This window comes from Aethalodelphis obliquidens, unplaced genomic scaffold (assembly GCF_003676395.1).
Source record: "Aethalodelphis obliquidens isolate GAN/ISIS:26980383/991018 unplaced genomic scaffold, ASM367639v1 scaffold13, whole genome shotgun sequence".
Classification (NCBI taxonomy): domain Eukaryota; kingdom Metazoa; phylum Chordata; class Mammalia; order Artiodactyla; family Delphinidae; genus Aethalodelphis; species Aethalodelphis obliquidens.
Window position 1 is genome coordinate 4,246,431 of NW_020837957.1, and position 13,383 is coordinate 4,259,813.

The 13,383-nt window shown below is 38.8% G+C and overlaps 1 protein-coding gene across 1 annotated transcript in view; it reads left to right on the forward strand.

The window, feature by feature from the left end:
* The window catches only part of SGIP1 (SH3GL interacting endocytic adaptor 1), a 210,727-nt gene that overhangs the window by 136,085 nt on the left and 61,259 nt on the right, over positions 1 to 13,383 (forward strand). The window contains exons 10-15 of the mRNA XM_027114000.1: positions 2,943 to 2,967; positions 3,935 to 3,986; positions 5,311 to 5,396; positions 8,412 to 8,504; positions 9,905 to 9,979; positions 12,312 to 12,803. Coding sequence (XP_026969801.1) covers positions 2,943 to 2,967; positions 3,935 to 3,986; positions 5,311 to 5,396; positions 8,412 to 8,504; positions 9,905 to 9,979; positions 12,312 to 12,803 — 823 coding nt within the window. The remainder of the gene's footprint in view (positions 1 to 2,942; positions 2,968 to 3,934; positions 3,987 to 5,310; positions 5,397 to 8,411; positions 8,505 to 9,904; positions 9,980 to 12,311; positions 12,804 to 13,383) is intronic.

Here is a 13,383-nt window from a genome sequence, read left to right on the forward strand (position 1 = left end):
CAACTCCTAGTGCTAAATGTAAAAAACGTGGTGTGTGTGTGTGTGTGTGTGTGTGTGTGTGTGTGTGTGTGTGTACAAGGGCTGGAGATTGTCCAGAAATCACCATAGAAATTTATAGCAAGGTGATAATAAAGAATAAGAAAACTGTAAGGCAAGTAAGGAAAGAATTTGTAAACCACATTGTTTTTAAGCCTGAATGTAACATAAGTCCCTGGACCATAACTCAAATTGTTCAGTGTACTGATATACAGTCATACACAATCATAATTTCTATCTTGGGAGGAAGAGACGTACTTTCAAGTCAATCTTTCTAGGCTGTCACATATATATTCATCACTGAAGGCAAATCGGTATTAGTTTGCATTGCTCAAAGTAAATCTGTTATTTTCCTCAGTGTGATAAATTTGAGGCAACAAGAAGAGACTTTGCTATGTTTGAAATGACCTGGACCTGCCCAGTCAGTCCCTTGAGAGAGGAAATGGAACTGAAACAATGCTGTCAGAAAGTAGGCCTATGTCAATTTGATCAGTCAATTACTACTTGAGACAAATACTCTGCACCAGCTGACAAGCTGTGGTTCTCTGTTTAAGCCACGTAGTTGATGATCAAAGATAACACCTACAGGGACTATGTGGCTGATTCCAATCCAGCAGTGGGGTCACAGCTCAGATTATGACAAGTTACTCCTTTTTTAAAAAAAAGAAAAAGAGTGAATTAACTAAGGCAAAATGCAGGAAGTCTATTCACAGTCTACCTATAAAGACAGTCCTTGAAAGGAAGAAAATGTGGTCGCTTGGGGAGGAGAAGGTTTCAGGATTCAATAGGCTTTTTTCCTGAATGTGCTTTATGTGGTCGACATCACCTTAACCTTGTTCTAGAGTTGTCCTGTTTCGACAGCAAGGCCATCAAAATCTGTATACCGGATCATGGGACAACGGGACTTTCTTTTCTGTTGCTAATGGTTTCCTGCTTATTGTTTGAACATCTGTTCCTTTCTAAATTGATATGATTTTATTCTTTCTAATTTCTAAACAACGGTTTTCTTGCATATTTCTGCCATGTCTTTCTTCCTCTTCACTGATGATTGTTCATTCATACGGAATATTTAATAAAATATTACAGAGGCTTCTTGTCTAGTGCCTCTCAACAATAAACATCTATCAAATGAATTGATACACCGGGAAATGATGAATACCAATGAACACCAAAGAAGCTTTGTATCTTTCTTGGTTTCATGAATATTACATTATAAATAAAGGGGTAAGACAGAGACCAAAAGGTCTTCAATACAGCTTCTGGGGTCCCCTAACTCCTGAATTTCAGGTCTCACTATACTAGGTAGGTCCTATTCCCTCAGTGTCAACCTCGTGATTGACTACTTGGACCTAATGCCTCCACCTGATCTTTTCCTTCAGACTTTATTAATAAAATTCTGACAATCTGAGGCTCTCCAACCTAGAAAACCATTTTAACTCCATTTAAACAATTTGTTCTCTTATTATTTTGTCTACAGAGTCTTATTTTCCAAAAGCCAACCCACATCAAAACTCTTATAATGACCATAACTGATTTAAATGATCATATTTGTTTTAAATATTTATTAATTTAAAAGAACATGTTAACTTACACATACTGATTTAAAGTGTTTATTAAAATAAATAAAATATTTATTAAACAGTTTTTACTAATAATGTATAATAATCTCTATATAGCACATACATGCAAGTCACTAAAAAACATCTAGTGGATCTTATTCAGTCTGAAACTGCTCCTCTATTGTAAATGAGTTCAAAATGAGACAAAATTCTGATAAGTCCTTAGGAAAGAGGGAAAGAACCTTCTTATAGGTCTGTTACAGAGGTGCTACATCTTGTCCTGAGTTGTTTATGTTATCATTTGAGAGAAGAAAACATCTGTGACGACCATGTTGAGCCTTCACCAAAGTAGGAAAGTATAAAAAAATGTGTTTGATTATCACCCACCAAACTCATAGTCATACCCTTTTGAAAACTTTATTATACTTCCACTTCCCCAACCTGAACTCTGTGCCTGTCATTCTCCTAAGGAGGCCCCACCAAGCCATGTCCCATCTTATGAGGCCACGCTTCTAGTGGTCTGCTTTTCTGGAAGCATCACATGCTAAGGACCTTTCACAGCAGTTTTGAATCAAAACTTGAATCAATCTTCTGTTGTCAAAATAATTTTCTCCTAGGGCCTTATAAATCTGAAAATGACCTTCTCAGATTATTCCTGACAGGGAAATTGTCATTCCTATAGAATCACAGTGCCTTGAGTTAAAGGAATGACACCCAATTGACACCCAATCGATAGATTGGTGCCCCCATGGCAGGCAAGTGAAAGAAATTGGGGTAGGAAGGGCGGGTGGGAAAGAATGGAATTCTCTGGTTCCCTGAATAGAACAGCCCACTCAGTGGTAATACCTTCAAGTTTTCCTTCTTTTTAACATTTTCCACGTGTATCTTTAAAAATTGCATTCGTAACTAATGACTGTTTCTACAAGCAACTTATGGACCCCATCTGATAAGAGCAGAGAGTACTCCTCATACAGTCTGTAATTTTTAAACATTAAACATAAGTTAAACATGGATTTACTTTCTTGACTGCTAGATTTCAAGGTTTTTTTTTTAATAGACTATTCAATATTTGCTTTAATTTACCAAATCTACCCAGGTAAGGGTTTTCTTCTGGTTTGGAAGACTTATTGTTTACTCTCTTTCCTCTCTGTAATCTTTGAATAAAATGAAAAATTGATTTATATGTGTGTGTCTACAATTTCCAACTTGAATGCAATTCTGAGAAAAAATTCATTTTTCCCCAACTGCCTTTCTTTGAGTTCAGTTTAATTGAAATGACAGAAATATACATATTGTACATAACATATATGTGGTCTTAAACCTTATAGTGTCTATTTCTAATTCTAGGGTGCAATTAAAAGGAACTTATCCAGTAAGTATATCTTAGCTACCAGAAATAGAGTACGATTTAAAAGAAGGAACAGTTCCTTGGATCTTGGAGCATATATACATTCGACTTTTACACTCTTGGGCTTGATTTTTAAGGCTTACAAATGTCTTATTCTTACAGCAAAGAAATCTTGTAATGATAAAAGAAATCTTGCAATGATAAAAGGGCTCTGTGGGTTCTGAATGACTAATGTTTAGATCCTGAAAGTGAATATGTTTTGGGGTAAACATTGCTATTTTCTTCCTATATTTGTCAACTCTTACTGTATCATTTGACTTTAGAAATGATTTTAATCAAGTGTGTGTTTGCTGATTGGGGTAGGGAGAGGAGGAGGGCTGAAGGAACTGAAGGTAGATGCAACTTACCCATTTTTGTGTTATTTGATGTGAAAATCTTAGTAAAGCAAAGCGATATGAAATAGGTTATAATATACATGTGGCATGATTTTCTTCTGCTGCATACAGCACGTTCTAGGAAATTTTAAATGAATGGTTCCTAGTTAAAGGTATAACATTTTCTTGGCATTTCAAGAAAAGAACAGGCAGAGAATGCTGGATTCATGCACTATGTACATATGGCCTGGCTTAGTATTCTCTTATGGTAATTGAAAAGTAGAACTGATCAAGGCAGCAGGCATTGAAAGAATGGTGTGCTATTCCACTAAGCTCTACAGTGTACACATCTTCCATTTGCTGGCTTATCATGGTAATTCCCTGGTTAACTAGTTTTATAAATGCCAAAGAAAATGCTACTACATATGCCTAATATATGGCTGTTGCATTGCCAGGGGAGAGGGTTTGTTTTCTGGGTTTGTTTTGCAAAGTTTTCACATGGAGTTGCTTATTGATGGGACTTAAATCTCTAAGTGTTTCCAAACATAGCTCATAAGACATAAAAGAAAAAGCATGGTAAAAATATGCCTAAAAATTCCCTTTGTCCTGTGCGTCAGGTGAAGAAATAGCGAGACCCAGGCGTTCCACACCAACTCCAGAACTCATAAGGTGAGCATGAAAAACACTAGTTGTGTTTTATGCAAGGCATCAGGCACTGTTAACAATGAAACAAATCTCCTTTGGGCTAAAGTCTCAGCATCTAATAACAAAGGGCCTGCCCATATGTGTATGTCACAGCAGTTTCAAATATGTTATCATTTCTCCTAAGTGCAGCCTGAGGGAGATCTTTAGGAAGGTACCCTGTAGTCATCTAAAGTAACATCTATCAGAATATGGAACCCCTCACTAATGAGAGGATTAAACGTCTACATGAAGACGTCATTTGGTGTCTGGAATGCTGATCTGAAATATGATTATATTGCCTTACAAAGAGTAGCCTGTTTAGCTGGCTACAATTTTGTGATACATTCTACCTGCCACACACCAAAGGAATCTTCTATTTTGTTTTTTGTTTTTGGCAAAGCATTGTGTTTTACACTGTGTAATCCTTGGGATAAGTAAGTATTGTGCACATAAGCAATGTTTCCCCCAAAGACTCCTATTTCTATCTAAAGGCTGGATCCTTTTAACTTTCCCTCCTTCTCTAACCCCTCCCCTCTCCTCTTCACCTCTTATCCCCCAACACACACAGAACTCATGAGGATCAATGAAGGGAATCAGGTCTGGGGAAGAAATGGAGATAATTATGCAGCTTTTCTTTAATAATCAGTTTAAGTAATAATTAGTAGACAGGATGAGCGTCTAACTTACTACCTGTCTTTCCCCCCTGATTTCTCAATGCTCTTCTTTTTCTAATGTGCAGTATTAAGGTATTAGGAAGTTATAGTTAGTCAACTGTGTGGGGCGGTCAGGGGAGGATGGAAGTTAGAAGCTGGTAGACTCAGTTTCTTATTCAAACACAAACTTCCTGGTGGCTTGTTTCTTAACTTCCCTGTGCCTGACTTTCACTAATCATAAACCCACATTAACTACAACACAGAGATGTGGTGAAGACAGATATAAATGGTTTTTGAGATCTTAAGAGGAGAAGGTGCTTTGCAATAAACTGTTATCTTTAATAATCTCTTCTAGGTATAGAGACTCAGATGCTTTGAAAGAGTTTCTCTCTTCATCTTATTTCTGTTGGACCAGCCCCTTGGGCCCCCGTTGAGAATGAGGGATCTTACCTCTTACAGATCCTTTTGCCCATAAACATTTGACCGCTTCATAAATATACTTTTTAGCTCCTCAGGAGCTTGAGTACATACATATATATGTACATAAGTGCGCACACATACATCGGCCTTACTGTGGAAAATATTTGAAAGCTTTATATCTTTTTTAACATTAATATTTCCTTTCTCTATGTTTTGCTGTAATGTGTGTGATTCAGCAGAAAACCTCCAGATGACACCATGGCACTTGCTCCCCTCTTTGGCCCACCATTAGAATCAGCTTTTGATGAACAGAAGACAGAAGGTAGGAGAAACTCTGTATATCTGTAGATTTGTTTTTCCTTTCAATGAAGTATAACTTACCTAGAGTAAATGTGTTTTGAGGCATGTTTGTAATGTATCACCAGATCTTCATGTGAAAGGATAGTTCTGATCTAGGTGTGCTCTCAGCATGGGAATTTGGTTTGCAGACCTCTAGCATTTCAGGATTTGAAACTTTACTTCCAGAATTAGCTAAGAGCTAACAAGTTCACTCTTCAAAAGAGGTCAATAAGAATTACTGCAAATCTCTACAACTCACTGGATGGGGAATAAGTGTTCTATTAGCCAAACAGCCATTATTATGGAGCCAGACCTTCAAATTCCCCATCATAGTCACTGTCATTGTGATATAGCCTCTTTGACCACGTTTTCTCTCTTGTCGACCTCATCAGTGAAGGTGTCAATTGTCTTACTCACACAATAGACACTGTTTGCAGGTTCAAGACCCAGGAATGACCTTAAATCATTTAGCAACTTAGAAATAAAATGTTATGGGAGAAATATCATTTTGGCTGTTATTGTTGGGTTTCCCTATTAAATATTTATTCCTAGAATTAAATATTTTAACTTTTAAACATTAACCATTTTTGGATGGCTGTGAGTAATGTATACCTTGCTGACATAAAAGAAACTCTTTATGAAAGGGATCTCATCTATTCCTAAAATGTATTTATGTCCAATGCATGGATCTCCAGCAGCTATATATTTGATAATATGAGATGTTTTTATAGAAATCATTTGATTTAAGACCCCTATGGTTATGTACAATCAAAGATGATTTTTCTAGGACCAATTGGTGAAGGAAATTAGATATAAGTGTTAAGGACAACAAGACTTGAAAGCATAGTAAGTAGGCTAAGATACAGAGACAAAGAGACTCCAAAGTACAGTGAATTAAACAAGATAGAATTTTATTTCTGTTTCATGTAAACAGCCTCGAAGTACACAATGTAGGACTGGTTGGGTGGCTCCTCTATCCTCCGCATGTGGCCTTCATCTCTGGGTGCAAGGGGGCTGCTCCAGCTCTCACCATCAGAAGAAGGGGGGGCAGGGGAGGACCCATGGAACTCACTGTCAATTCTCGTAAGAGCAAAACCTGGAAGAGAGACACATCACTTCCAACCAGAGCCCATCAGAAAGAATTTAGTGCCATATGGCCTGCTTAACTTTAACTGTAGAAGAAATGGAGAATGGATCCTGGGAGACAGCTAGCAGCCAGCCACAGCTGAATGTTTTTCAACAATGTAGTTAGCAAAGTGTATAAAGAACATCCCTAAATAGTCCTTCAGTGATTTAAATGTCTACAACTTAGAATCCATAAATAAAGGTGGCCCTGCGGTGAGGTTCTCAGTTATCTTATTAACCGATCTGTGATCAGTCTCACTTTTAATGACATAAAGTCATGTGTAGTGACTGAAGGTGGGGTTTGATTTGTTGCATTTGAATCTACCTATTAAAAAATCCCATAACATTATATAAACCTGATAGACAAAATAGAAAACTGTTCGTAAAAATCAAAGTGGTGTCCCACACTGCATCTACAAAAAACCAAATGCTACATCACAACTTTGGAGAATGTGTGCTTTCATGTTAAAACAAAACAGAGCTAAGACCATCATTGAGGTTTGTGGTGGAGAGGAGATACACACCTGAACTTGTCAATGAGCCTGTCTTGATTGTTCTTTAGGTGGTTTCAGCCCCTGAAGTTCTGTAAAGTTCCAACATTTGCACCGAACATACTAGCTCTTCCAATACCTGCACCTACTTTTCTTATCTACTCACTCTTACTTTCTTTATTGATTCTTCTATCACTAGTTTACAAGGCCTGAGAGGAAAGTGGATATTTTTGGAGTTAGGAATGCACGCCTGGGATCAGATCTTAGCTCTGCTACTTTCACCATGTATGTCATTGAGCTAGTTGTTTAATCACTGTAATCTTTGGTTTCCTCAATATCAACCACACGGTGGTGAGGTGAGGACTAAAATATATCATAATAGCTACTGGCCTTGTGATAAGTGTTTTACATGTATTTTATATACATTATATTTATATACATTACCTCCTTTAATCCTTTTAGTAACTCTTTGAGATTGCTCTTATTATCTCTACACTGAAGGAAGGGAAGTTCAGAGGTTACACAAATTGCCCAAGGTCCTAGAGTAAGCATAGAGGCTGGATTCAAATCCACATCCAACTGACTTCCCAGCCTGTTTTACAACCTAATGAATTACAAGCAGTACTTACACAGACCCTGGCACATGATAGGTGCTGAGAAGAGCTAGTTCATTACATTGTTACCATGGCAACAACCAAAAAAAAAAAAAAGAAGAAATATTAGATTCAGTGCCCTTAGGCCTAATACCTAATTGCCCTGATTTACTTTAGATGCCTAAGGACTTATTTATTTTTCTGGTTCTCTTAATATGTTCACCAAACATTTTTTGAATAATTTAATTTCTCTTTATGATACTGTAAAAGGATTGTTTAAAGACCCCGTAAGATGCTTTAAAGGTGGGAACCGCTGTACAGAATTCAGGCATCTTCATTCTTGAAGCCTATTCATAGCAAACTTTAAATAAACCAACTTAAAACAAATGTCCATGGGAGTAATGCCTGGATTTTCAAGTGGGTGCCAGAAAGGAGCCAGTACATGTATTGACATTTAGAATGTCCTTAAGTGACCGACCAGGACAAGAATGCAGACGCTCTGTTTTGCAAGTTTTTATTTAGCTATATGTGCACACACAGACACCCCCTGCGCACATGTGTGTGTGCGCACACACACACACACACACACACACACACACACTCTGCTCCTATGTCCATTCTCTGCTTGAAAAGAATGAGGAACAACACATCTCTAAATTAATTTGCTAGGACTGAGGGAAGACAGAAGTAATTTTGTGAAACTCAACTTTAAATTGAAATTTTAAGTTCTAAACTCAGGACGTTTCTTTTTTGAACTCACCCTGGGAAATTTTCTTTTTATGTTTCCAGTTCTTTTAGATCAGCCTGAGATATGGGGTCCAGGCCAACCAGTTAATCCAAGCACGGAGTCGCCAAAGTTAACAAGGCCTTTTCCCACTGGAAGTAAGTTATGGGTCTGCTCTGTCTGGAAAAATAAGTGACTCATTTTACTGTCTGCCTGCATAGTGAAATTAGGCAACCCTTACAAAGTCTACATAAGCCACATTTGGACTGTTTAACATTAAGAAGAGATGTTATCCTGATAAGCTTTAGAGTTACAGGGACCTAGGACAGTTGGTTGAGACAGGAATAATGTAATAAATAAAGCAGAATAAGTAACTTGGAATCTATAGCTTCTTCTGACGTCCCACAGGCTCATTCATTCGTTCAATAGGTTTATGTAGGAGTGATAAGCAAGTGAACTAAAGACCCTGCTATTCTCCAGGCATGGGCTAGCACACAACACAGAGGTAACCAAATCAGATAAGGTCTCTGCTAGGCCTACAGAACAACTGAGGCTACAGAGAACAGAGAGGACACATTGAGAGGAAAGAGTGATAATTGGAGAACAAAAGAAATGATGCCATATGGTAGAGAGAAGCTGAGATAGGAGATCAGGGCAATTTCATCTCAAAGCAAAGAGAGCCATCATCTCCACTTATTCCAGAATGCCCCCAACCCTTACTCCAGGTGGCTGGGGAAAGAAGTCCTGAAGAAAAAAGTGAACTCATCAAATCTACCAAATATAGTAGTGAGAGGAAAACATACACTTAAAGAAAGAATAAGAAAACAGCGTACCTGTTGAAATTCTTAACTTTGGCCCACAAAGTGACAAGCCCAGTTCAGAAGGATGAGTCTCTGGGTTGGGGCTATAATACAATACTTTTTCTATCTCATGGATTTTTTTTAGCTATAATTTCATCAAAGGAATCTGTTCATTCTTCCTTGATCCAAATCATTTTGCTTCAGTCTTTCAAAAATATACTCAAAATTTAAGACATATAACTTTGAGAAATCTTTCCAGACTCCATCCAAGCCATAATATTCTGACTCTATTAAAAAAAACCCTCCCCTGAGCCCCTACCCAAGCTGTTCTCATTGTACTTGATCATACTCTGGACAGTAATTGCCTGTGACCATGATCTTCATTCATTCAGTAGTAAATTCCTTGAGGCCAGAGGCTCGTTGTAGTCAAACCCACGTCCTTCATTCCTAGTACAGGACATGGGACCTCATTGGTACTTGAGGCATATTGAACAAAGGAACGAATGAATGAAATGATGGTGTTATTGTTGTTACTATCTGACTTTCTCTTGACAAATTCTTATCATAAAATGGAAGAATCTGAATGAGTACTGCTTCAATCCCTTAGCTTTGAACTTTAAAGAAGATGGATTGTTAATGGCTATTCCTTTTCCAATGGCAGAAGTATGAGCGAAAGCCCCAATCCTGCCTACCTAGGGAATACTGTGTAACTTAGGGAGAGTGTGATCAGCAATGCTTGGCTTCTTATCTCCTGGCAGCACCTCCACCACTGCCTCCAAAACACGTACCAGCCACTCCACCCCGAACAGGCTCCCCCTTAACAACTGGACCAGGTAAGCTTTATTTTTTCTGCTCTGGGATGACGAGGCAATCAGCAGTGGCCCCGTACCTCAACATGCTCTTGATGTGTTGGAAGCTATAGGCTAGACTAAACATGAAACTGTTTGCGTTTAGTTTTATTGCCATTACATTTCACTATGTAGACTTCTTTCAAAGTATCACTCCCAGGTTTCACAAAAGGGTTCACTTTCCTAACTCATGTTTTCTCTGTATAATGTTGTTGAACAAAGGCCACATTTACTTGTGAGATGGAAGAAAACAAACTCCATATCAAAAGTCATTGTTCAATTGACATCTCATTTCATTGGATCTCACTGTAATGATTTACAAATTAAAAGGCATAATTTGTATTGTTCCAAGAACCAATAAGTTTCTTTCTAGAATTAAAACTGTATCGTCCACAATGATAATAGAATGGTTCCCGGGATATGCAGCATACAGGTAAGCTTGGGTGGTGGGAATTTTTCCCAGTAGTTATTAAAGTATTTATTATCCCACGACAAAGAGATGTGTAAGGATGATAAAATATGGCAAGGAATTGCTGCATGCCTTTAGACAGATAATTTCTAAGGCACATCTTTACCGTCTATTAAAATCAATACTATGTATTCCTACAGTTTATAATCTACCTAGTCTTACTGGACTAGCAAGTCAAAAGCAGCAGTAGTGGGCTTCCCTGGTGGCGCAGTGGTTGAGAGTCCGCCTGCCGATGCAGGGGACACGGGTTCGTGCCCCGGTCCGGGAAGATCCCACATGCCGCGGAGCAGCTGGGCCCGTGAGCCATGGCCGCTGAGCCTGCGCGTCCGGAGCCTGTGCTCCGCAACGGGAGAGGCCCGCGTACCGCAAAAAAAAAAAAAAAAAAAAAAAAAGACAATAGTAGTTATTTTATGTGCCTGGGTCCTTAGAATGCAGTTCTTCATCACCTTTGGAATTCTATTGCAGCTTCATCCTTAGCTATTTATGCAGCCTGGTGAGTTTGATAGCTACAGAGTGGGGTATTTATCAACAAGAGTAAATGCAAGACATAGTCATTTATGAAATTTACATTGATTCAGACCCAACAGTCATCCAGAGTGTCACAGGTAAAGGTGTTTGCAAGTTCAAATCATTTTGGCCCCTTGGATTCCCATGAATGTGTTAGAGATAAATAAATCTACCAGCAACAAAATTATAAATATTGTGGCCCATTTATCTGTAGCCTTGGAACCTTGAAGGTTAACTCTTTTCAAATGTGAAATATGGAAATATTAAGCTGGCTCTTATAGCTAGAAGGTTATTTAAAGGTAAAGTGGCTTCTGCTCATGCCTTGCAATTATTTAGGTAACAATTTCTAATTTAAATAACCTCGGTTTAGTAAAAGGTACACTTCCTCACATTTCAATTGTTATCAAGTATTTCCTGCCAAGCTGTAGAAGATAGTTTTAATTTTTTCTCTTATTACTGAAAAGAATTAAAAAGAATAGCTAATGCTAATACTTAAGCAAAACAGACTTTTTTGTTTTGCGACTTCAGATAGATATACATCAGTTATGCCTTCGCTGTTAACAGGTTAGACTTGAGAAAAGAAATTATAAAGATGTTTTTATAATTTTCTTCCCTATTAAACAGGTATGTATGTAACAGTTCTAATAAGTAGTAAATGTATTCTCATTGTCCTATGTGTGTGTGGTGTGTGGAGTGTGTATGTGTATGTTTGTAAATATTCATGTGGGGATATCTCTTTAAATAATCTTTGTGCTGTGTTTCTGGTGTGTTCAAGGTGGAGGCTATACAACTAATTATGATGTGATCATTTTTTTTGACTCACAGATATTGTCATTAGTTTCACGAAACATTTTCATTTAATATGCCAGAGTAGACAATCTTTATCAAACGAGGGTCATTTCCAGCTATCAGTTATTTTTCGGTTGTGTCCTCTGTATTTCGGTAGGCCAGATTTTCCAAAGGGACCTCCCTTTTGGAATTTCCAGTTCCAGAGCTTGTACACTTCTGTGAACCTAACACTGCCTTCTCAGAATGACCACACTTTGCATGCCTTGGAGGGCAGTCGCGTGCTCAAGTGCTCTCGATGATGGTAGAAGTAGCCAACTCGGGTCACCCCACACAAGGGTAAATAATAGCAAAAAAGGCGATACTCATATTGTAGACGCAAGGAACTCTTCCCTTCCCTTCAACTCCAACCAAGATTTTCCATTGTGAAATATGCCTACCTAGGCACCTCACAAGACAATCTATTTACCAGGCTTTGCCTCACCCCTCCCACTTCCCATACAAATAATTTTAACAAAGTCAATTAAATTTTAAAATCAACTACTTTAACCACAGGAAATGACCAGGCAGCCACAGAGGTCAAAATTGAAAAACTACCATCAATCAATGACTTGGACAGCATTTTTGGCCCTGTGTTGTCCCCCAAGTCTGTTGCTGTTAATGCTGAAGAAAAGTGGGTCCATTTTTCTGATACATCCCCGGAACGTGTTACTCCAGAGTTGACTCCAAGGGAAAAGGTGGTGTCCCCACCAGCTGCCTCAGACAACCCAGCTGACTCCCCGCCTCTGGGCCCCCCGGGCCCTCCTGGCCCCCCAGGACCTCCAAGTCCCCCTCGCAATGTACCATCGCCACTCAACTTAGAAGAAGTCCAGAAGAAAGTCGCTGAGCAGGCCTTCATTAAAGATGATTACTTAGAAACAATCTCATCTCCTAAAGATTTGGGTCTGGGGCAGAGAGCAACTCCGCCTGCCCCACCACCACCCACCTACAGGACTGTGGTTTCATCCCCCGGACCTGGCTCGGGCAGTGGTACGGGGACCACCAGTGGTACGTCTTATGTTTGAGTGTGCTTCGTGTGACGGGGAATGGCCGTGGCTACTGCAGTGTGAGCAACGCCCTCCTCCTGCCTGGCAGTTGGCTTTAGAGCTTCAGCCATCCCTCCTTTGGCGTGGGTGTCCTGTGCCCTGTGGCATGTACTAGTGCATCGAATGCTCACGGTCATAGTGCAAGTCTGTGGATGTGTCCTGCCCTGCACTCGCAGCCCTTAGGAGTGCCCTGCCTTCCACCCTGCAGATAAGGTGTATATTTTTTAAAGAAGGCTGTGATGTCATTGTTTAGAATTCAGGAAAAGTTCTAGAAAGACAGTTTTCACAGCAAATGAGTTTCATGTTTAATGTCTGATTTCCTCATCAGATGCCTCCACGAGATCCCTAGTTTGTTTGGGTTTTTTTCGTTTTTTTCCGCTTTATTGAGATACAACTGACAAAATTGTAAGATATTTAAAGTGTACAATTTGATGATTTGATATACACATACACTGTGAAGGATTCCTCCCACCAAGTTAATTAACACAGTCCATCACCTCACATATTTACCTTTTTTTTTCTTTTTTTGGTGAGAAATTTAA